This window comes from Meriones unguiculatus, chromosome 1 (assembly GCF_030254825.1).
Source record: "Meriones unguiculatus strain TT.TT164.6M chromosome 1, Bangor_MerUng_6.1, whole genome shotgun sequence".
In the NCBI taxonomy this organism is placed as follows: domain Eukaryota; kingdom Metazoa; phylum Chordata; class Mammalia; order Rodentia; family Muridae; genus Meriones; species Meriones unguiculatus.
In genome coordinates, this window is record NC_083349.1 from 6,527,472 (window position 1) to 6,548,965 (window position 21,494).

At 41.8% G+C, this 21,494-nt stretch overlaps 1 protein-coding gene across 2 annotated transcripts in view; it reads left to right on the forward strand.

Annotated features, from left to right (window-relative positions):
* The window catches only part of Sec23ip (SEC23 interacting protein), a 41,965-nt gene that overhangs the window by 16,320 nt on the left and 4,151 nt on the right, over positions 1-21,494 (forward strand). For both annotated transcript variants that reach the window (XM_060380887.1, XM_060380881.1), the window contains exons 6-15: positions 1,746-1,866; positions 5,290-5,379; positions 5,983-6,124; positions 7,171-7,379; positions 8,581-8,699; positions 9,147-9,299; positions 10,887-10,982; positions 15,142-15,339; positions 20,480-20,635; positions 20,980-21,082. In XM_060380887.1, coding sequence (XP_060236870.1) covers positions 1,746-1,866; positions 5,290-5,379; positions 5,983-6,124; positions 7,171-7,379; positions 8,581-8,699; positions 9,147-9,299; positions 10,887-10,982; positions 15,142-15,339; positions 20,480-20,635; positions 20,980-21,082 — 1,387 coding nt within the window. The remainder of the gene's footprint in view (positions 1-1,745; positions 1,867-5,289; positions 5,380-5,982; positions 6,125-7,170; positions 7,380-8,580; positions 8,700-9,146; positions 9,300-10,886; positions 10,983-15,141; positions 15,340-20,479; positions 20,636-20,979; positions 21,083-21,494) is intronic.

The window sequence follows — 21,494 nt, forward strand, 5'->3', positions numbered from 1 at the left end:
GGTGGTACAAGCCTTTAATCCCAGCACTCAGGAGGCAGAGGCAGGTATATCCAAGTTTAAGGCCAGCCTGGTCTACAGAGTTGAGGGTTTAGGACAGCCAGGTGTCCCGACCCTTGGGACTTCAATGAGTTCCTAAAGAGGGGGATGGAAGGAATGAGGGAGGGAGACAAGAAACGCAAGAAATGAAGGCTAAGTCTGTTTGTCTGATCACAGCCTCGTTTATTAGAGATTTTTACCCAACTTATATAGGGAAAAGGCAGGAAAGGGGGAAGGCTAAATAACTGCTGCAGGAGATAGCAAGAGTGCTTTCATGGGTTGAATATTACACCTGCAAGATACCATAAGGATGTTGTCTTAAGATAGCTCACGGATGCTCTAAAACTAACAGACGGATGTTCTCACAAATCTATCACCCATGACTTAGGGTCCTAGGTAACTCTTTCATTAAATAGCTTTAGGTCTCCACTAAATGACCTTTGCTCACTATTTGGCTTTGGCTTCAGTAAATAGTCTTGGCTCCCGGCAACCAGGGATACACAGAGAAACTTTGTCTCAAAAGACCAAAAAAAGGTATGCTTTTTGTTTGTTTGAATCGTCCAATTTTTGTCACTGAAATGGAATTTGTAATTAATTGGGAATTTTGCCGTTTTAAAAGGATTCTTTTTGCCGTTTTAAAAGGATTCTTTTAGATATGTTTTTAAGACAGATTCTTGCAGATAGTTCGTACATTCTTGGAATTTTACCTCAATTTTTAAATCTTATATCTGTACACACTCTGTACACACTCTCTCTGTCATTTATAATCCCATCCCATTTTTGTGCTGAGAATCAAACTCAGGAAAAAAAAATCAATATATACTGCTTTTGACTTAGGTGTATGATTTTCCAGCATTATCATTTGAAGTAATGATATGTTATTTTGATGGTTAATGGTAGCAAGACCTTTACAGAATTTGCTTGGGGATAGTTCTACCTCCTTTATAACGTCTATACTATGAAGCATAGAACTTTTCATATTAAACACACAACTATGAAGTAGGCTTAGTGGTAAATTCCTAAATCCCAGCACGTGGAAGGCAGCAACAGGAGGATGGCTGTAGGTTCTGGTCCAACTTTGTCTAGATAATGAGTTCTGAGCAGGTCAGGGGATGTGGAGTGAGACCATGTAGGCGCGCTTTAAAAACAAAAACCAAAAACTTTCATTTAAGTTTCTTTTATCTCTTTCTTCCAACTCCACCCCAATCCCTTCTAATACCCCAACACCAGGTAGGAGAGAAAGGATTAGTGGGAGGGGGGCACAGTTCTCTTAGCTGCTTCCTGCTGGTTAGGGTCGTCCAGTTCCTTGCAGCCAACCCAATCTTCCTTTCAGGAGAACTCCAACTTCTTGTCTCACAACAGCAACCAGGAGCAGCAGAGAGTAAGCAGCTGCAGCAGCCTTGTTCTTTCTTGGAACTCCCACACTCTCTGGGCTCTGGCATTTATTTTCTCCTCATAGTCCTCAGATTTAAACTATCTACAGCTGGCAAAGACCTCCTTTCAGAGCCTGCATGAAGCAAATAGTCCACTGCTGTGGACTCTCGGAGTCAGTCCCACATCCCACAGCTGGGACCAAAACAAAAATGTGTCTATATCTACAACAGACCCCATCTTGAGAACAACTAACTCCCCCCGCCAACAAATACTGCTTAGCCTATAGAGGGAAATAATTTTTGCTAATGAGGCTGTCATAATCTTGTGTCTTGAAGGTTATTGTCCAGTTCCAGCCTTCTTCAGTGCCAGATGAATGGGGGACAACACAAGATGGACAGACAAGGCCCAGAGTTGTCAAGCGTGGAATTGACGATAACCTTGATGAGATTCCTGATGGTATGTTTAGTTTGCTTAAGAGGAAAGTCCATTTGCTGGGCACATTTCTACCTTTTTAAATGACTGTCCCTCTTTACATTTTAGATCTGTTTATTTACTTACTGTGTGTGAGTGTTTTGCCTGCATATGCTTAATTTGCAACATGTGTGTGCCTGGTGCCCACAGCAGTCTTTGAGGGATTCAGATCCCCTGGGAGTTAGGGTTGGTCATGAGCCACCCTGTGGGTGTTGGGAACTGAACCTGGGTTCTCTGCCAAAACAAGCACTTTGAACCACTGGGCCAGCAGTCCTACAACTCTTTTTGTTTTGATACAGTGTCTCAGTATGTAACCTAGGCTGTCCTGGAACTCAGAGATCCACCTGCCTCCTGAGTGTTGGGATTAAAGGTGTGTGCTGCCATGCTCTGCTCATTTTTATCTTTATATGAAAAGGTTTTGAATTATTTGTGAGTGTTTTGTATAATGTGTATGCATGTGTGTGGTATGTGTGTGCCATGGCATACATATGGAGGTCAGAGGACAGTTTTCAGGAGGCATTTTGGAGCTCAGGTGGTCAGGCTCAGTGGCAGGTGCCACATTACATTCCTGTATTACTTTTTTTGAGACAGAGTATTATATAACCCAGGTTCAGCCTAGACTTGGTATGTAGCCAAGAAAGGCTTAACTCCTGACCCTCCTGCCTCCACCTCCCAAGTGTTAGGGTTACATGCACTTCACAACACAATTGCATTACTTTTATGTCTTCATTTTTGGAATTCTGTTTAAGATACACAAATCTATATAATGGATTCTAAAATATGTGTGTATGTAAGTTATTTTGAAAAAGTGCCAATTTTGGGCATTATGTTTTTTTTTAACATTTACTTATTTATGTATTTATATATATGGTGCTTTGTCTGCATGTATATCTGCACATACTAGCACAGGCATTGGATCCCATTATAGTTGAGATGGCTGTAACTCATCATGTGAGTGCTAGGAATTGAAAGATCAGCCATTACTCTTAACACTGAGCCATCTATCTAGCCCCTGGGGGTTGTGCTTGTAAACCTTGGTTGTCTGTGTTACTCCTGTAGGAGCTAGCAAGCTATTTCTATGAAGAGACAGATGAAATGATTTCTGACTTTGTAGATGTTCTAGTTTGAGCTGTATTGCTGTGATAATTACCGTGACAGAAAACCCCTGGGAAGGGAAGGGAGTATTTCATCCCACGGCTTATAGTCCCTCACTGAGAGGGGGTCAGGGTCAGAACCTGAAGCAGAAACCATGGAAGAATACTGCTTCCTGGCTTGCTCTTTGGCATATGCTTACCCAGCTTTCTTTGCACCCAGAACTGCCTGATGTGTTTGGGTTCTGTAAAACATTTTGTAAAGATAGGCGATGGTCAGGATTTGGCCCAAGGGTCTTAGTTTGCCAACCCTGTGCAGGGATGTATGCTTAATTTCCTCTAGCAAGTCTCTGTATCGTTTTTTCTGAGGTAGGTTCTCATTTAGCCCATGCTGGTCTTAAACTTGACCAAGTGTAGTCAACGCAGACATTGAACTCCTGATTCTTTTGCCTCTATCTCTCAAGCACTGGGATTACAGGCATGAGCCATCATACCCTGGGTTTTTTGGAGGATTGTTTTATTTATTTATATTTGTTTTGAGACAAGACCTCACTGTGTATCCCTGGCTGGCCTGAAACTTGATATGTAGAACCAACTTGCCTAATTCCACAGAGATCTTTCTGCTTTAGCTTCCTAAGTGATGTGATTATAGCTATAAGCTATCAAACTTGGCTTTTTGAAAGATTTATTACTATTTTTTTTTATTCATGTGTACACATGCTTGAGGGAGCCAGAGGAAGGTATCACATTTTCTGGAAGTGGAGGGGAGGTATAGGCAGTTGTGAACCACATGATATGGGTATTGGGAACTGACTTGGGTCCTCTAGAAGAGGAGTAAATAATCTTAACTTAGACCCATCTTTCCAGCTTAAGACAGCTCTTTACTGTGTAGCCACAGCTGGCCTAAAACAGCAGTTCTTGTCTCGGCATCCCAAGAGCTGGGGTTACAGATGTGCATCACCACACTTGGTTTTCCACTTTTATGCCATTGAAGAGCAAGTTTTATTTTGATACTACGTATACTTTCATTGTCTAATAAAATAAGATAAATTGGTATTATGAGATCTGGATGTAGTATAGAAAAATAGATTTAACTTGGCGATATTTCTTGGCGATATTTCTTGTCGTACTTACTGATCTATTGTTGTGAAGAGACATCACACCCAAGGCAACTCTTATAGAAGAAAGCATTTAGCTGGGACAGTGTCACATGGCTGTAATCCCAGCACTGGGGGAGACAGAGGCAGGCAGATCTGTGTGAGTTCGAGGCCAACATGGTCTATAAAGCGAGTCCAGGACAGCCAAGGCTACACAGAGAAACCCTGACTCGAAAAACCAAAATTAAAAAAAAATGAAAAGTAAGCGTTTAATTGGGGGCTTGCTTTCAGAGGGTCAGTACTAACCACTGTCGTCATGGTGCGGAACATGGCCGCAGGCAGTCATGGCCTGGAGAAATAGCTGAGCGCTTTAGATCTTGTTCTGAAGGTAAAGAGAAAGACTGGCTGTCATGTGCTTTTGAGACCTCAAAGCCCATTCTCACTGACAGCCCCCCTCCAAGGCTGCACATCCAATTCTTCCCAAACAGTTATACTCCCTGGTGACTAAGCATTCATATATGAGCCCATGGAGGCCGTTCTTGGTCAAGTCCTCCTCCGAGAGGTTTGCTTTGTTGTGCTTGGAGATAGGGCTACAGTGTAGAGCTCTGATTGGCCTGGAACTTGATACATAGATGGGCTAGCTTCCAACTCACAGAGATTCACTTGCCTCTGCCTCCAAGAGTGATGCATGGGGCTGAAAGTATGCAGGACCATGCCTGGCCCTCCTAGAACATTTTGAGTTAAGAGGAAGGACTTGGGGAACAAAGATTTTAAAGTTTTATACTGTCAGATTGCTTGTCCTTGTCAGGCTTAGTGCTTTGGGGAGTTTTTTTAGTTTTGTTTATTTTTTGGTGCAGGGGATTGAGCTCAGGGCCATGTTCATATACACTTTATACTACGGAGATACACCTTCATCCCAGTCCTGTGGAGTTCTGAAAAGATCACACATTATGGAAGATCCATAGGTTTATGAAGAACAGGTAGAACCTGTTTCCTCTCCCTCTCCATTTAGTTTGGCATTATTTGCTAAGATAGACAGATTATTCTCATTTGAAACAGGGTAATGAGAGAGATTTGTTTGGGAGGGTAGTGGATTTCTTTGGCTAGTTTATGATAAAAAGGCTATCAAGAATTCAACAATTTAATTAACAGTACTAAACTCCTAGCTTTGTGTATATGTGTATCTGATGGTGATGATTTTCATTATTTATTTTTACTAGGGGAAATGCCTCAAGTTGACCATTTGGTGTTCATGGTACATGGCATTGGGCCTGTGTGTGACTTGCGCTTTCGAAGCATTATTGAATGTGGTGAGTCACAGTTCATTCTTAGAAGAATCTGGGTACCAATAGAAGGGCTCTTTAGTATTCATTTAATGATGGTTCCTGGCTGAGGGGACTATGTAAGAGCTTTCTGGGGTCGGTAGGGATCTGCTCTGATGGTATAACATCTGGATTCTGAAGAATTAAAAGCTGTCATGAGAATCGTTTGAGCATTTTGGCAGCCAGCCTTCCTGGCTGAGCACTCGCAGCACATGTCGCACGCCTTGTGTCCTTCAGCTCTCACAAGCATCGGGTGTGCGCGTGTCACTGTGAGCTCTAGTGCTAGGTGGCGAAAGGCCTTGGCTGAAGGTAAGTTCTCTACTGTCACACTCGGTTCTGGAACCTGATGCTAAGGGGAGAGTTTGAGCCAGTGTTCTGGCCTTACCTACAGAGGTGGTTACAATTGTTTAGGGCTCTAAAATGACGAAATTTAAAAAGCACTTCCGATCAGTAGGGTGTTTGTTCATTTACTACTTTTTCATCGTTTTTAAAAAACATCTTTATTTTATTCAAAATGCCAGCACATTTCAGTTAATTAATTAGCTATCAAGCTAAGATAATCTGTTTATCTCCTGATTTTTTTTTTTTAAGTGGATGATTTTAGGGTGGTTTCTCTCAAGTTGCTGCAGACACACTTCAAGAAGTCTGTAGATGATGGGAAAGTCAGCAGAGTGGAGTTCCTTCCAGTTCACTGGCATAGTGCCTTGGGAGGGCATGCCACAGGTGTTGACAGGTTTGTAGAGTTTAATAACTTGATTTTCAGAGTAGTTACAAATAGAGGCGAATGAAAATGTAATGCAAAATGACTTTTACCAGCTTCAGCACATAAGGTTCTTTAATTATATACTTGCTTTGATGTGTTGAAATGCTAGTTGTACCATTACTATCTGGCTGTTCTCTGTGTATATCTGTGTGTTTATTCCTATTACGAATACTTAAGGATATAGGGAATTTTAGACAACGTGAGTTCATTTTTGGTTCTGGAAATTGAGCTCAGATTCCCAGGTGCGGTGAACGCCCCTGTTTTGGACTTAGATTCGTGGTTTCTTGGTGGGGAAGCTGTTAAACTGTAGGTCGTTTCACACCCGAATGTCACTGCCACTAAATGCTAGTAGCACTCATAGCGGGCCCTGTGACAGAAATTCCCCTTTCGCTTTTGAATGCTCCCATTTCAGAACTACAGGGACAGATAACATTTATGCTGCCATACGTGGCCAATAGCATGTTTCTAGTTACTAACCACTGTGATGTGTTGGGGCCTGTGTTCTTGCAAAGCTAGTCCTGTAGACAGCATCTGGCCACGTTCGACTGAGCTGTGAGGTGCTTGCTTCCTCAGGAACTCACAAGCTGCCCTACAGAGCTTTGTCTCAGCTCACTCTTCCCATCTTCCAAGTGTGACAGCCTCTTGTCTCTGCCAGCCATAGTTTTTGTCAGGCATCCTGATTTTCAGTTAGTCAGAAGAAAATGGGACATTAGTCTTTTCTATTTAAAATTGAAAAAGTCAAGTCACACATGACATAGAAGCCCATTGTAGAATCTTGAAATTTAGAGTGTAATTATGGCACAGATAACTTTTTTCTTTTTTTGCTTTATCTTGGTTTATTTATGAATAATTCTGCCAACAAAATCAGCGCTTAGTCTGAGACATCTACAGGTTGATTGTACTAATTAGCATATAATCTATAACTTTGTACTTTTTTTTTCAGAAATAAAAATCTAAAGTGTTAAACATCCAGAGGTTGAAGGTAACTGACAGTAACTTTTTTTCTTTTAAAACAGGAATATCAAGAAAATTACCTTGCCAAGTATTGGTCGATTTCGGCACTTTACCAATGAAACTCTGCTAGATATTTTATTTTATAACAGCCCTACCTACTGTCAGTCAATTGTGGAGAAAGTGGGAGTGGAGATAAACCGGCTGTACTCGCTCTTTATGAGTCGGAACCCAAACTTCAAAGGAAAGGTCTCGGTTGCAGGTCACAGTTTAGGTAAAGCTGCCTCATAATTTTAGATGTGCCTGTTTGGTTTGTTCAGATGTTGCTTTGTGTTTGGCTGCAAAACTTAGAGAGCTTGGGTTTGTGAATAGAGGATGAAAGTTTTCAGTTGAGACTGCCTTTGCTCTTCATGTCCAGTAGCAGAGCAAGGCTTTTTTGTTGGGGCTGTTTTAAGATTTCATTTACACGTATGTTTTTTAATCTGTTGAATGTGTGCCATGTGTACATGGGTGTAGTTGGAGGCCAGAAGAGGGTATCTCATCTCTGGTGCTGGGTTACAGGTGCTTGTAAAGTGCTGCGTATGCAGCTAGGAACCGAGCTTAGGTCCTCTGGAAGAATGGGATGCAGCAACCACTGAGCCATCTCTCTACCTGTTAGGCTGTGTGTGTTTTGTCATTGTTAAATATTTATTTTAAAAAATATATAGGCAAAGCTGGCCCATGTAATTTCAGATTTGCTTGTTTGGTTTGTTCAGACATTGCTTTGTGTTTTTCTGGCTAGAAAACTTAGAGCATATACAAGACTCACATGTATACCCATGGACATGGGTATTACAGCATCTGTGTGTAGGTCAGAGGACAGCTTTGTAGGGTCAGTTCCCTTCCACCTTTACATTGTGCCTTCGTTTGCTTCCTGTTGCTTTGCTAAGCAGCATGCTGAAAAGCAATGTGGGATGGGGAGGGCCTCTTAGTTTACAGCTGTAGTCAGGGCAGGTCTTCCTGGGTACACAAGAACCTGCAAGCAGGGACTGAAGTAGAGACCATGAAGGGATGCTGCTTGCCGACTTGCTCCTCCTGGCTTGCTTAGCACACCCCAGGATCACCTGCCCAGAGAGGACACTGCCCATGGTGGACTGGGCCTTTCCACATGAATCTTCACCAGTCGGAAGAGGGTGTTTTCTTGGTTGAGGGTTCCTGTTTCTGATGACTCTAGCTCCTGGCAGGCAGACAAAAACCTAAGAACCAACACACACGGGCTCTGGAGATCTAGCCCAGGTTGCTAATCTTCCACGGCAAATACCTTTACTGGCTGTGGCGTCTCACTGGCTCTGATTGTCAGGTTTTAATCAGTAGCTCATCTTTGTACGATCTCTGCCAGAAACTGAAAATAAGCAGGAGGATTTATTTAGTTTTGAAAAATACTGGGTGTAACTTTGTTGTAATGCACTTTGTTAAAAAGCATATCTTTTTCTCAGGTTCCTTGATACTGTTTGACATCCTGTCTAATCAAAAAGATACGCATGCCTGTAGGTCTCCGGGGTCTGTGGCTGTTTCTAATGGAGTTATGAAACAGCCAAGTTTTCAGGAAAAGCAGGTAAGTCTGTATTTACCCTGTTGACGTTGAAGGTTAGAGCTGGAGCTGAGCGAGTCTCCAAAACCTGTACTGTTTCCTGTAATTTTTCAATTGTCAAAATACATTGAGGCTCAGAAGTGCAGTAGAAGAGTTGGGTATCCTTTGGAGGCTGCAGAGGAAAGACGATGAGTTCAAAACCAGCCTGGGCAACATAGTGAGATGTCATCTCTAAAAATACGAGTTTCTCACTTTTTCTCTTATAGATTATAAAGTAAATGTGAAGGCTTAGGATTTCTAAAAGTACATTATAGGAAATGAGAACATGAATGATTTGCTAAATGTATATGCGTTAAAGTCCAGGTGAAAGAGTCAGAATGCTAAAATTACAATTACTTGTAGAGCAAAATTATTTCAGGGGACATTTTGTGGGACTTTTGTCTGTATTATTTTCTTCTCCTTTGTATTAAGATACCTGAAGAGTCAAAGCTGATATCAGATGAGCCATGTGACCTTGACGTTGAAAATGAAGAACCTCTGACTTTGCATGGAACCCTTGAAGCACTAAGCCTGTTTGATTACATTAGCACTTTTGAAAAGGAGAAGATTGATATGGAATCTCTGGTACTGATAATAACCTGATTTATTTTGTTTAAAATTATTGTTCCTTTGTGTAAGCTTAAAAATTGAAGAATGATTTAAGTGCTCTTACATCAGAATTTATTCCACAAAAGCCAGAAACGTAACTTTTAAAAACATAGAGTAAAGTAAACAGAGTAAAACATAAAGTAAGGGGTTCTAGGGGAGAGAGATGGCTCAATGGCTAAGAACATTCGCTGCTCTTGCAGAGGACTGGGGTCTGGTTCCCAGCACCCACGCTGAGGCGCATAACTGCCTGTAACTAATTCCAGGATCGAGTGCTGTTTTCTGGCCGCTGTGGGCACCAGCGTACAAACGGTGCACATACATACACCCAAGGAGCACATTCATATGCACGAGCAAGAATGTCAAAGCAGTGAATACCATGACAGTACCCATTGGCCAGAGGTAGATTAGGGAAAACGCCTGGACATAGGTAAGAGAGCTTTGGTAGTCGGCGAAAACAAGGGCATGATTTGTAGGAAAGAAAGTAACAGTGCCAGAAAGAACAAGTCCGGAAGGCCAACTAACAGTAACATGACACTGGTTTCAACCCGTCAGTGATGACGGGTCAGTGATAACAGGCCGTGTGGCTAGGGGGAGGAGGAGTAGGCACTGTTACACTCTTGTCGCTGAGAATGTAAATGGCCAGTCTCTGTAGCTTTCTAATGGCTTCCAAAATAAAATTGTGTGCCCTTTGCCCTGCCAGCTTTACTGCTAGAATTGTTTTCTGTAAAGAAGGCTCTGGGACCCCCTACAAGGACACTCCCTGAACAGTTTTTAACACTGTGGGACCTTAGCAGCCGCAGTGCACACAGACAGGGTGTGGTGAAGTCATTTGTGCAGCCCCTGTAGGACTCTGCAGTTGAATGACAGATGTTGTCATGATCTGTTAGGGACTTGGGTGAAGGAGAACAGCTGGAGGCTGACATACACCAGAGCAGCATGTTGTATGCATGTGAGGGATTTCTGCAGGGAAGGTAGATTGCTAGTAGTTGTTGCTGAAAGAATTGGATGGTTGGGACCAGAATGGACAGGAAAGATTTAAGGGGAGAGATTCATTGTATATTTGACACTATAGCTTCAGAATTTTGCCTGACATAAATATATTTTCTCTTAAAAATAATTGAATTTTTTTTTTCCAAGATAGGGTTTCTCTATCTTGTCCTGTGCTAGTTTTGTAGGTCTCAAAACTCACAGAGATCCGCCAGCCTCTCCCTTCCGAGTACTGGGATTAAAGTACTCAGCCATCAACCCCGGCTCTAAAAATAATAAAATTTTAAATGAAGAGGCTAATTTTTTTTTTTTTTTTTTTTTTTTTTTTTTTTGTGGTGCTAGGTATTGAAATTAGGGCCTCACACGTGCTAGGCAAATGCTCTACCAGTAAACTGAGGCCAAACATTGTAAAGCTTAAAAAAAAAATCTATTATTTAAAACAGAGAGCCCTAGCTTTTTGATGTTGATAGGCTTTTTGGTTGATTTAGTTGAGTCTGTTAATATTGTCTGTATCCCACTTTGATCTCATCTGTCTCTAGATTGGTTAATCAATGTGTTCTTTGTTTCCCTTTAAAGCTTATGTGCACAGTTGATGACCTGAAGGAGATGGGGATACCCCTTGGGCCCAGAAAGAAGATAGCCAATTTCGTAAAACTTAAAGCAGCCAAACTGGTAAGGTTCATCTCTGCCCTCAAGAAAAATTAACAGTTTGTAACCTGTCCCTCCCACCTCCTTTTTTAAAAGGCAAGATCTCATGCTATAGTCCAGGCTAGCCTAGGGCTCATGATTCTTTTGCTTCAGCTTCCTGAGCACCGCGATTATAGGTGTGAGCCACTATGCCTGCCTCTCATTTTGGAACCTTGTAGTATTTGGTTGGGTAAACTCTTTAACTTTTACCTGGAGCACAGTAATGGAAGCTGAGCTTCCAGTTGGGCCTGGGCCATGTCCACATTGCACTAACTGAATGACTTGGTGTTCCTGGGACAGAGAGAGTTCCCAGGACAAAGGGCCTTTCATTTTAATTAGTTTATTTAAAAATTCTTTAAAAGATTTATATGTATGGATGCTTGTCTGCACGTATGTGTGTGTACTGTGTGCATGCCTGGTATAGAGGTCAGAAGACAGTGTCACATCTCCTGGAACTGGAGTCACAGATGGCTGTGGACCACCATGTCGTGCTGGGAATTGAACCAGAATCCTTTGCAAGAGGAACAAGTCTTCTTAACTGCTAAGCCATCTCTGCAGCCCTAGTTTTCATTTTAAAACTGACATTTGAGGATTTCTGTGTGCAAAAAATTGTGAAGTTCTTGACAAATGGATGAATGAGAGGCTCTGACTGCTGGGGAAACTGCTTACTAACAGCACATTCATGAGCACTGACTTGATTTCTCTGGTCCTTGGTTTCTTTCATTGCTAAAATGGGAGCCAAGTGCTGGCAGGATGGCTCAGAGAACAAAGGCGTGTGACACCAAGCCTCACTGCCTGAGCTTGGTCTCACACGTTGTCCTCCGACCTCCATATGCATATTGTGGGATGTGTATATCCATTTCTCCTTCACACACAGAGATGATAAAGTTGAAATAAAAACAATTAAAGTCAGAACTGTAATTTCTTTCCTCACGGAGTGGAATGAGCATGAAATAGTGTACATGACTTGTTTAAGAATCTGTCATGTTAGAGTTTAGCACATACTCTTCCCGTTGGTCTAAATTTCATATTTTTATTGAGAGGGGTCTCATGTATTCTAGGCTGGCCTCAGATGACCTTAGCTTCTAATCCTGCAGTCCCCTTGCCAGTGCTGGGATCGCAGTCATGTACCACCGTGCCTGGTTTATGCAATACTGGGCTTCGTGTATGCTAGAGAAGTTTTATACTGACTGAATTACATCCCTATGCTTTTAGCTTGCTTAGAAAACTAAAAACACTAAAATGTCTTTCATAAGTCATATTATCAAATTTCATGAACTTGTATTTTCTATAGTGAATGAACTGTTAAATATGTTGGCTCTTTCCTGCCTTTTTTTTTTTTAAGTTTTTTATTTATTATACATAGTGTTCTGCTTGCATGTACACCTGTACACCAGAAGAGGGCACCAGATCTCATTATAGATGGCTGTGAGCCACCATGTGGTTGTTGGTTGTTGAACTCAGGACCTTTGGAAGAGCAGCCAGTGCTCTTAATCTCTGAGCCATCTCACCAGCCCTTCTTTCCTGTTTTTAAAAATGATTACTTTCTGTATCTTGCTGGTGGCTAGGGCCTGTCTGATGATATGGAGACAAAACAAACAAACAAAAAAGCCTTGCAAATCTTAAAGTTGAGAAATTCACTATCAGCTGTCTTGTTTTTTTTTTTCCCCTCTTGTAGATTGAATTATGTTTTTACTTTAGTAGCAGTAAATCCCGTGGTTCAGTGTCTAAGGACATGGCTGGAGAACCTGTGCAGGCCAGGGGAGTGACACTGGAATTCACTTGTTTACAGTACACAGAGCAGAGGGCAAAGCTAGAGGTTGTGTTGAAAACTATCAGAAGCAGCACTTGGAATTTTTCAGTTGCTGAGAAAGATGAAAGTGGTATGAATCTGGGATGGGATGGGAAGAGAACAGCTCACAAGACGTTTTAGGTTAAGAAAAGCTGTGAGATTATGAGGTGTCTTTCCTTTTCCCTGTATGTTAAATAAATCATGCTCCAATTCCAGTTCACGAACTTGAATCTCTCCGCAGTCTGTGGGCAGATCCACAGACATGATCTTATCCCAAAGGGCAGAGAATGATCCAATATTACTTGATGAGAATGTTGGTCCAACACAGGCTGTTTCAGGAGTGTGCTGGCCTTCTTCTGTATGTGGGCACAGTTGGTTCTCCATACCCAGAAGTGAGGCCAGGCCCGTGGGCAAGACAGACAGGGATCGAGAAGTGACATCTTCAGGCGCTCTGCTTCATGTCCTTAATTTTTTCTGTAATAAAAGATTTAAAAGTAGAAAAGTTCTTTGAAAAGCTTCTAGAAGGAACCTGTTTTATAAATTGCAGTGATAAATTGCTTGGATATATAAGCTATGGCATTTTGAGCATGTTTGGAAATGAATAAAGATCTATAGTATAATTTCACTTTTTAAATTCAAATGTAATTGCTTTCAGATGAACCATGAAACTTTGCCAGCCACTTTGCATTGATTGCTTTGTGTTGTTTACAGGTAAATTGTTGACAGATGAAGAAGATAATACTGTTTAGTTACTTACTGTCACTGAAATCATGGGACTAAAATTGGCCAGTTGTCTTTTAACAAGGATATCAAATATGCATGGCCTGGGTTCTGTTGTTCCCTCTGTAAACCATCTTTGTCATTTTCATTTGAAAAGGAATGGTTTTAGGATTGGGAATATTGTCAGCTACCTCTGTAAATGTGGGTTCATTTGCACATCAAATTGCTGCCAATGACTCTAGGGGAGCTAAACAGCTTGTGGCAGTAAGTCAATGCATAATTTCTTTAGGTAGCTCTCTCTCTTAGCACCTAGAATATTAAATTCTGTGAATATAGTAAAAGGTAACGCTGAATGAGAAAGCAAATTGTACCTGGAAGAACCCTGAGAAGTTTAGATTTTAGGTTTCAGGATGTGCCACTGCATACCAGACAAGGGGTGAGATAACCAGCTGTGCAAAATAACGGAAGTGGAGTTGGTCACCCAGGCTGCGGACGGGCGGCCTTTGACTTCATTGTCCTTCCTGTTAACCAGTTGGACTACTTTCCTGTTTTCCTAGCACTTTGGAATTAATTATTAGAAAAGAGCATTTTAGCTAACTGTTTTGTTTGGCTGCTGTTAAACAAAGAACACAATCCTTCCCAGCCTAGGGAGCAAGGGGCTTTGCCCCTCTGGATAAAGAGGTCCACCTTGACATATGTGTGCCTTCTCTTGATATGGTGTGCACTCAGGGTGTGCTTATCAACCATTGGGAATGGGCTTCGTCTCATCAGCATTATATATTTGTCCTATAGCGTTTGCTGTTTACTTGCGGAAATTCATAGCTCTTAGAGTGTTCTGGGTGGTGAATTTTGACAGCTGAGTACCTGAGCAGATACTCAGTACCTAAAACAAGAAAAGGATATGTGCTTCTCTTGCTTTTTACTAACTCCTCCCTCTCAGCGAGTGCTGGTGTGCTTGTATTCCTTACAGAATGTTTCTGCCTTGACAGTTGTAAGAGTCAGAGTGTACTGTTTTGTATCTGCCCTCTTATACTTAATAATTTTGAAATTCATGTAAAATAGGCAATATTAGATTGAACTTTAGCTGTTTTTATTTTGTTTGTTTAATCTTTATTTTTCTAAGAATTATACCGTTTATTATAGCTATTGTGGCATGTCTTTCCTGATGACAGTGCATTTTCCTAGGAGGCTGGACAGATCTCTCAGCAGCTAAGTGAGCTTGCTGCTCTTATAGAAGGAGCCAGGTTAGGTTCCCAGCACCTGCATGGTGGCAGCATCGTCCTGTCATTCCCGCTCCATGGATACACATAAGTAAAACTATTAAGAGTACTTTTTCTTTGTGAGATAACTTTTCTCTGTGTAGCGCTGGCTCCCTCTGTAGACCAGGCTGGCCTCAAACTCAGAGCTCCATCTGCCTGTCTCCTGAGTGCTGTGATTAAAGGTGTGCACCACTATGCTCACCTCAAAAGTAAATGTTGTTGTTAAGAAGTACTTTCCCCCAATAATCCCAGTGTTGTTACTATGACTAAATTACTAAGAATTCCTTAATTGCATGCCAGTATATCTTGTGGTGATACCTAAGAACTGGACTTTTTCTTCAAGATTGTCTTAAACTATTCTGGTGTTTCATAGGAGCAGAAAAAAGCAGCATCAGAAAAGAAGGCAGTGATGGCTGCTTTGACAAAAGGACAAGATGAGAGTACTCAGAAAACTAAGGAAATGGCTTCTCCCTCTTCAGAATCAAATGAATCAAAGAGGAAGCTTTCAGTTGGGGCTTGTGTGTCGTCTGTACGTGTTGATTATGAGTCTTTTGAAGTCGGCACAGGACAGGTGAGCACATGTTGACGAAACTAACATTTTAGGTTGGAAGTGCGTATTTATCATTTGGTCTGGCTTTATGTTTGAAAATAGCTATATAACATGCATTTGGAACTGCACAGAGAGCTGGTTTTCTCTTAGTAAACATTTTATACTCTTTGATAATGCTCAGGAGATGCTACATATTTAGAGCATGTCCTCTAACATGTCCTCTAACTTTGGTAGCTGTTCTTTAGTTTTTACAGTATTCATAAATTTGTAGTATTAGTCTCATAATTGCTAACAACACAAAGGGCTGGAGTTATGAAATCATGTTCAGAATATGCACATTTCTGTGTGAGCAGTTAGCTGTATTCACTCATTTTATGTTTTCTGCTACTAATAATTGTTGTCCTGGTGGAAATTCCTATAAAAAGTGAACAAGTCATTGATAACACTACATTTAGTAAGATAGTCAAACATATTTTTATTTGAGTTGCACAGAGTATTGAAATACCCTTAGACTATGCCTCTTTCATACAGGGACCTGTTCATATAGGGACCTGCTCATATAGGGACCTGTTAGTCTAAGAGAGTTCAGAAAGCACAGCCTGGAACTCGATCATTGATACATGCTCTTCAGGCTTTTAAGTCCAGTTCCTTCCTAAAGGTTTTAATTTTAGGGCTGGGGAGATGGCTCAGTGGGAAAAGTGCTTGTCAAGCATGCACAAGGACCTGAGTGCAAGTTTCCAGAACCTGTACAAAGCTGGGTGTGGTATGCACTTCTGGAATCCCAGTGCTCCTAAGAGGAGCAGGGGGTGGAGACAGGAGGATCCCTAGACACTTATAGGCCAGCTAGCCTGGCATATGCAGAAGTAAACAACAAATAAGGACGAAGGAGAGGATTAACACCCAAGGTTGTCCTGTAACTTATACACCATGGCATGCATATGCCCAAACTTTTACACAGAAACATGTACACACAAATAGTGTGGTTTTTAAAAAAAATTATTATTGCATGTGTTTATTTATTTTGTGTGTGTGATCTTGCCATGATACTGGACATGGAGATGGGAGGACCTGTGGGAGTTTGTTCTCTTCTACCCATGTGTGGCCTGGGACTCCAACTCAGACCCTCCAGCTTTGTAGCAGGCGCCTTTACTCTTGCTGAGTCGTCTTGCTGGCCTCAAATTGTCTTACTTTGTTGCCAGGAATGATGGAACATGTCTTTATAGGTAGGTGGCTCTATGTGAATTCAAGGCCAGCCTGGTCTACACAGTGAGTTTCAGCCAGGGTAATCTAATGAGACCCCGTCTTTAAAAAAAAAAAAAAAGTCTTTCCAAGCATGAGCAAACCAGAGCAAGTACTGACAACGAGGGAAGCTTCCTTATCTCCTTGTGGGGCCAGCACCAAAGGGCTCTGTAACCCTTGGGGTCACAGCACACCTCTCTCACTCCATGAAACTAGACTCATCATTTTCTTGGAGTGGTAGATCCATAGGAGAAGAGGAATCCAATATTTTTTAAAATTTTATTTATTTGTTTATTACAGTTTATTCATTTTGTATCCCAGCTGTAGGCCTCTCCCTCATCCCCTCCCAATGCCATCCTCCTTCCCTTATTCCCTCCCATCCCCCTCCCCAAGTCCACTGATAGGGGAGGTCCTCCTCTCCTCCATCTGACCCTAGCTTCCCAGGTCTCATCAGGAGCACTCTGCCCAAAGTTTGGCTATGAGTCTCAACATCTTCTTTAATACCCTAGGAATCTAATACTGTAGGTCTAGTTTTTGGAGTGCTTTCCTTTTTTTTTTTTTTTTTAAAGATCAGTTTTTAATTATGTATCCTGTGTGTGTGTGGAGGTGGTGGTATGTGTACGTGTGAGTGCAGGTGTCTGCAGAGTCCAGAAGAGGACATCAGATCTCCTGGAGCTAGAGTTATAGATGGTTGCAATGCAGGTGCTGGGAACTCAACTCTGGCACTCTGGAAGAGCAGTACTTAGTTTTAACTGCTGAGCCATCTCCCTGGACCTTTAGAGAGTACTTTTATTTGAGTCTTATCTCAGAAAGGTAAAGATTGGTTGACCCAACCCAGGACACAAGCCACATCTGTGGTTGGTGGGCTGAGGTAGGCAGACAGGAGGTTGTTGGGTAATGCAAAAAGTACCACAGTGTGCATTGTTTATTGCCAGAAAGCCATGAAAAACAGATAAACAAAAGTTGTTTGTTTTGATACAAGGCCTCAGTATGAAGCCCTGGCTGGTCTAGGACTTAGTTGTAGTCCTAGTTGGCCTCAGATTCATTGAGTCTACCTACTTCTGCCTCCAGAGTACTGGGATTAAAGATTCTCATCACCAAACCCAGCAGCAAAATAATTGTTTTTTGTTTGTTTTTAAAAGACAGCGGTAAACTTTCATTAGCCATAACTAACCATTATTAACTATTTGAACAATCCTTCCAAACTTGTTTGAGGGTTTGTTTACATACTGTCTTGCTTAGGATTGCTTTTGCTTCGATGAAACACTGTTGGCACTGGTTTTTAACTTTTATTTACCTTTCTTAATTAATCCTCTTTTTCCCTACTCCACACTAAGCCCTTCCAACATTCCAACACCAAGTAGGAGAGAGAAAAGGTTAGTGGGAGAGGGGACAAGTTCTCTTCGCTACTTCCTGCTGGTCAGGGTCATCATATTTCTTGGGGGAAGTCCAATCTTTGTTTCAGAAGATCTCCAACTTCTTCCCTCAAACTGTCTCAGCAACAATCAGGAGCAAGAGTGGGGAACCCAAGCAGCCTTCTTGTTTCTTGGAGCTCTTTCTGCCTTCCAAGCCTGCCCAGAGGCCGTGGAAACTTGATACCGGAAGTGCTTGGAGCAGGCCAGGGTGGCAATTTTGTGAAACTCTGGCTCTTAGTTACCGGGTGTTCTCCCTTTTTACTGATGGCATTTTTGCTTTCCAAGCATTTCAACCTCTACCTGCATATTTTCTATTTGCACTGCCAACTCTGCCATTCTTTCTAAAATGAGCGAACCCTGCTTTACTTTTTACTTTTTTATTTATTTTTTTATCCATTTTTTGTTTCTCAAGCCCAATATATCTACTCACAACTTTTCCAGTAGTTCAACCATTCTCACAACCTTCTTTAAAATACAATGCAGATCGAGCAAAACCAGAAGATCTCCTCTAGGAGTAAAGTGGGAGAGAAAGCACAATAGCAGCTGCAGTAAACCTTTTGCTCATATCTTGAAACAGTATATTCATTTCTCTGTACCCTGCTTTCTCCTCCAGAGCATTAGAAACCAGATTTTCCAGCATTCCAAGCCCCACAGTGGGTGCCACCTATAGGTACTAGTTTTTCAAACACTACTTTATTTGGGGGTTCCTTAAAGCTTATACCTCCCTTCTGATCCCCCAGTCCCAGGTAGGGGAAAACGAAGGTTGTAAAGGAAATTTCTTCCTGCTGAGTAGGGTCCTATGTCCTTTTGGGGGTAATATCAATATCCGTGGTTAGGAAATCCAGAAGTCCAGGTAACCAGCAAGTGCAGCAAGCAGTCCTTCTTTGTCTCCTCCAAGCCACCACCCCTTCTTCCTGTGGGCTTCTTCCTTCAAGGCCTCAGCATTCAACTAATCTCAGCTGGCAAAGACCACGCTCTACACGAAACAATTAACAGGAGTGGAGAAACTAAAATCTCCCACTTGGAATTATAAAAAAAAAAATGTTTATATATCATAAACCAAAATGTCCACAACAAAACACCATGACAAAAAAGCAAGTTGGGGAAGAAAGAGTTATATTTAGCTTACACTTTTACAGTACTGTGAAATGAAGGAAGTCAGGACAGGAACTCAAACAGGGAAGGATCCTGGAGGTAGGCGCTGACTCTGAGTCCAAGGAGGGGTGCTTCTTACTGGCTTACTCCCCATGGCTTGCTTAGCCTGCTTTCTTAAAGGACCCAGGACCACCAGCTCAAAAGTGGCCCCGCCCACAATGGGCTGGACCCTCCCCCATCAGTCACTAAGAAAATGCTTTACATCGAGATCTTGAGGCTTTTTCTCAATTAAGTTTTCCTCCTTTCATATAACTCTAGTTTGTGTGTCAAGTTGATATAAGACTAGCTAGCACACAGACATATCTTAACAAAAATTGAGGAAATCTTGTGTATAATGTTTTGTTTTGAGCAGCATATTACCAATACATTCCTATATAGGTTTTCCTCTAGCTTCACTTGTAATGATGTGTTAGCTTCTGAGGACCGCTGTGAAAAACAGTGGCTTTCCCGGGTGGCTTTCAACAATGGTTTGTTATCTCCCAGTCTGGAGGTGAGGGCGCTTAGTAGGTCAAGTCTGAAACTTGCAGGCCACGCCTTCCTTATCTTCCTGTCTGTCCCCAGCTTCTCTTTTGTTTACCAGCCATCTTTATCAGTAATCCGTGCGTCACTTCAGACCTCCATTTTCACCTCTTTACCCCTGTGTCCTCACATTGTCTTCTCTCCTGTAGCTCTGCCCCAGCTTCCCCTTTCCTTGGTAGGCAAGGCTTGCTGCTCAGGCCTTATGATAACAGCCTGACATGGACTTGGTTCTCGTCATCGGTTGTTTCTAAGTAAAGTCACATTTTATGCTGCAGGAGATCAGGGCTCCAATGCATTTGGGGGTTGGGTGGGGCAGGCGGGCATACAGTTGAATACATATGGAACATAGCTAGTTCTAGTTTTTAACCCTTTTAAGCAATCCAGTGCTATTTTAGACCACAAGATCAAAACCCCTCTTTCTGCTGATAATCGCTTTCTGTGGCCTTGGTTTTCTATTCTTCACTATATTTAATTTGGTTTTGTGGAGATCTCTACCTTATAACTTTAGCAGAGGCATAGATATTAAGAAACTTGGCCAAGAGTAGAAGCGGGCCCAAGCAGAGTGACTGTAGGTTCTTCAGTTTGAACCATAGTTAATGTCACACTTCTATGCTGTTATATTAGACCGTAGAAGTAGAGCAGAGGATGCAGTAAACTCCAGAGTTACAGCGGGGAATCCTTACCTTTCTCAGTTCACAGCATCTGTCTCTTAGAGGCTTCTGTATGCTTGTGAGCTAGTACAGATCCAAGAACATTTAAAAATTCAAAAGGTTTTTGTATATGTGACCTTGGAAGGATTTTTTTTTTTTTAATTGTTGTATTTTTTTTCCTAGGTTTCTGTTGCTTACCACTCACTAGACTTTGAACCGGAAATTTTCTTTGCCTTGGGCTCTCCAATTGGCATGTTTCTCACTATTCGAGGTGTGGACAGGATTGATGAGAACTACCGCCTTCCTACCTGCAAAGGCTTCTTCAATATTTACCATCCGGTCAGTGGCTTGAATTTATAGTAAAAAATGAGTTCCTCCAGGGAGATTCTCAGGTTCTTAATAATAGCAGTCATGATTTTTAAGCTCAGCTTCTATCCTAAGAGGCTGACAACACTTTTCAAAAAGTATTTCTACTAGAAAGCTTTTACTTAAAGGAAAAAAGTGTGTTTGTTGCTTTGCTTGCAAAGTAGTTTCACCTACAGTTCAAAACTTTTAAAATTGCCATTTGCTAGGTAAGGTGTGGGAGAAGTCAGTCTCTGGTCCCGCTTAGCTGTGTGCCTCCCTAACTATGGTGTGCTCGACTTCAGTAAGCATTCATGGGTCCCTACTTTTCCTCCCCGCAGCTCGATCCAGTGGCATACAGGTTAGAACCTATGGTTGCTCCAGATTTGGACTTAAAGGCTGTTCTCATTCCACATCACAAAGGCAGAAAGAGACTTCACTTAGGTAAGGAACAAATGCTGTGTACGTACACAGAGAATTAGGAGTTTTGTACTAATAAGTCACGCCAAAACAATATTGTAATCTGTAGTGAATTAAGACAAACATAATCATTTATATGTTATGTTATGTCTTCGTGTGAGCATGGGCACGTGCGTGCCACTGTGCCGTGTGGGATCAGAAAGAAGACAGTTTTCAGGACCAATTCTCCCTACATGGCCCTGGCTGCCCTGAAGCTCACTAGGTAGACCAGCGCTGGCCTTGAATTCAGAGATCCATCCACCTGCCTCTGCCTCTCGAGTGCTAGGCCCACACCCAGCTGTTAAAGGCATGTTTAAAATGTTTCCAGTAAAAATGTATAGGATTTTATTTATGTTATGGTGTTTGAACTTCATTTTGAGAAAAACTTTGTAGGTTT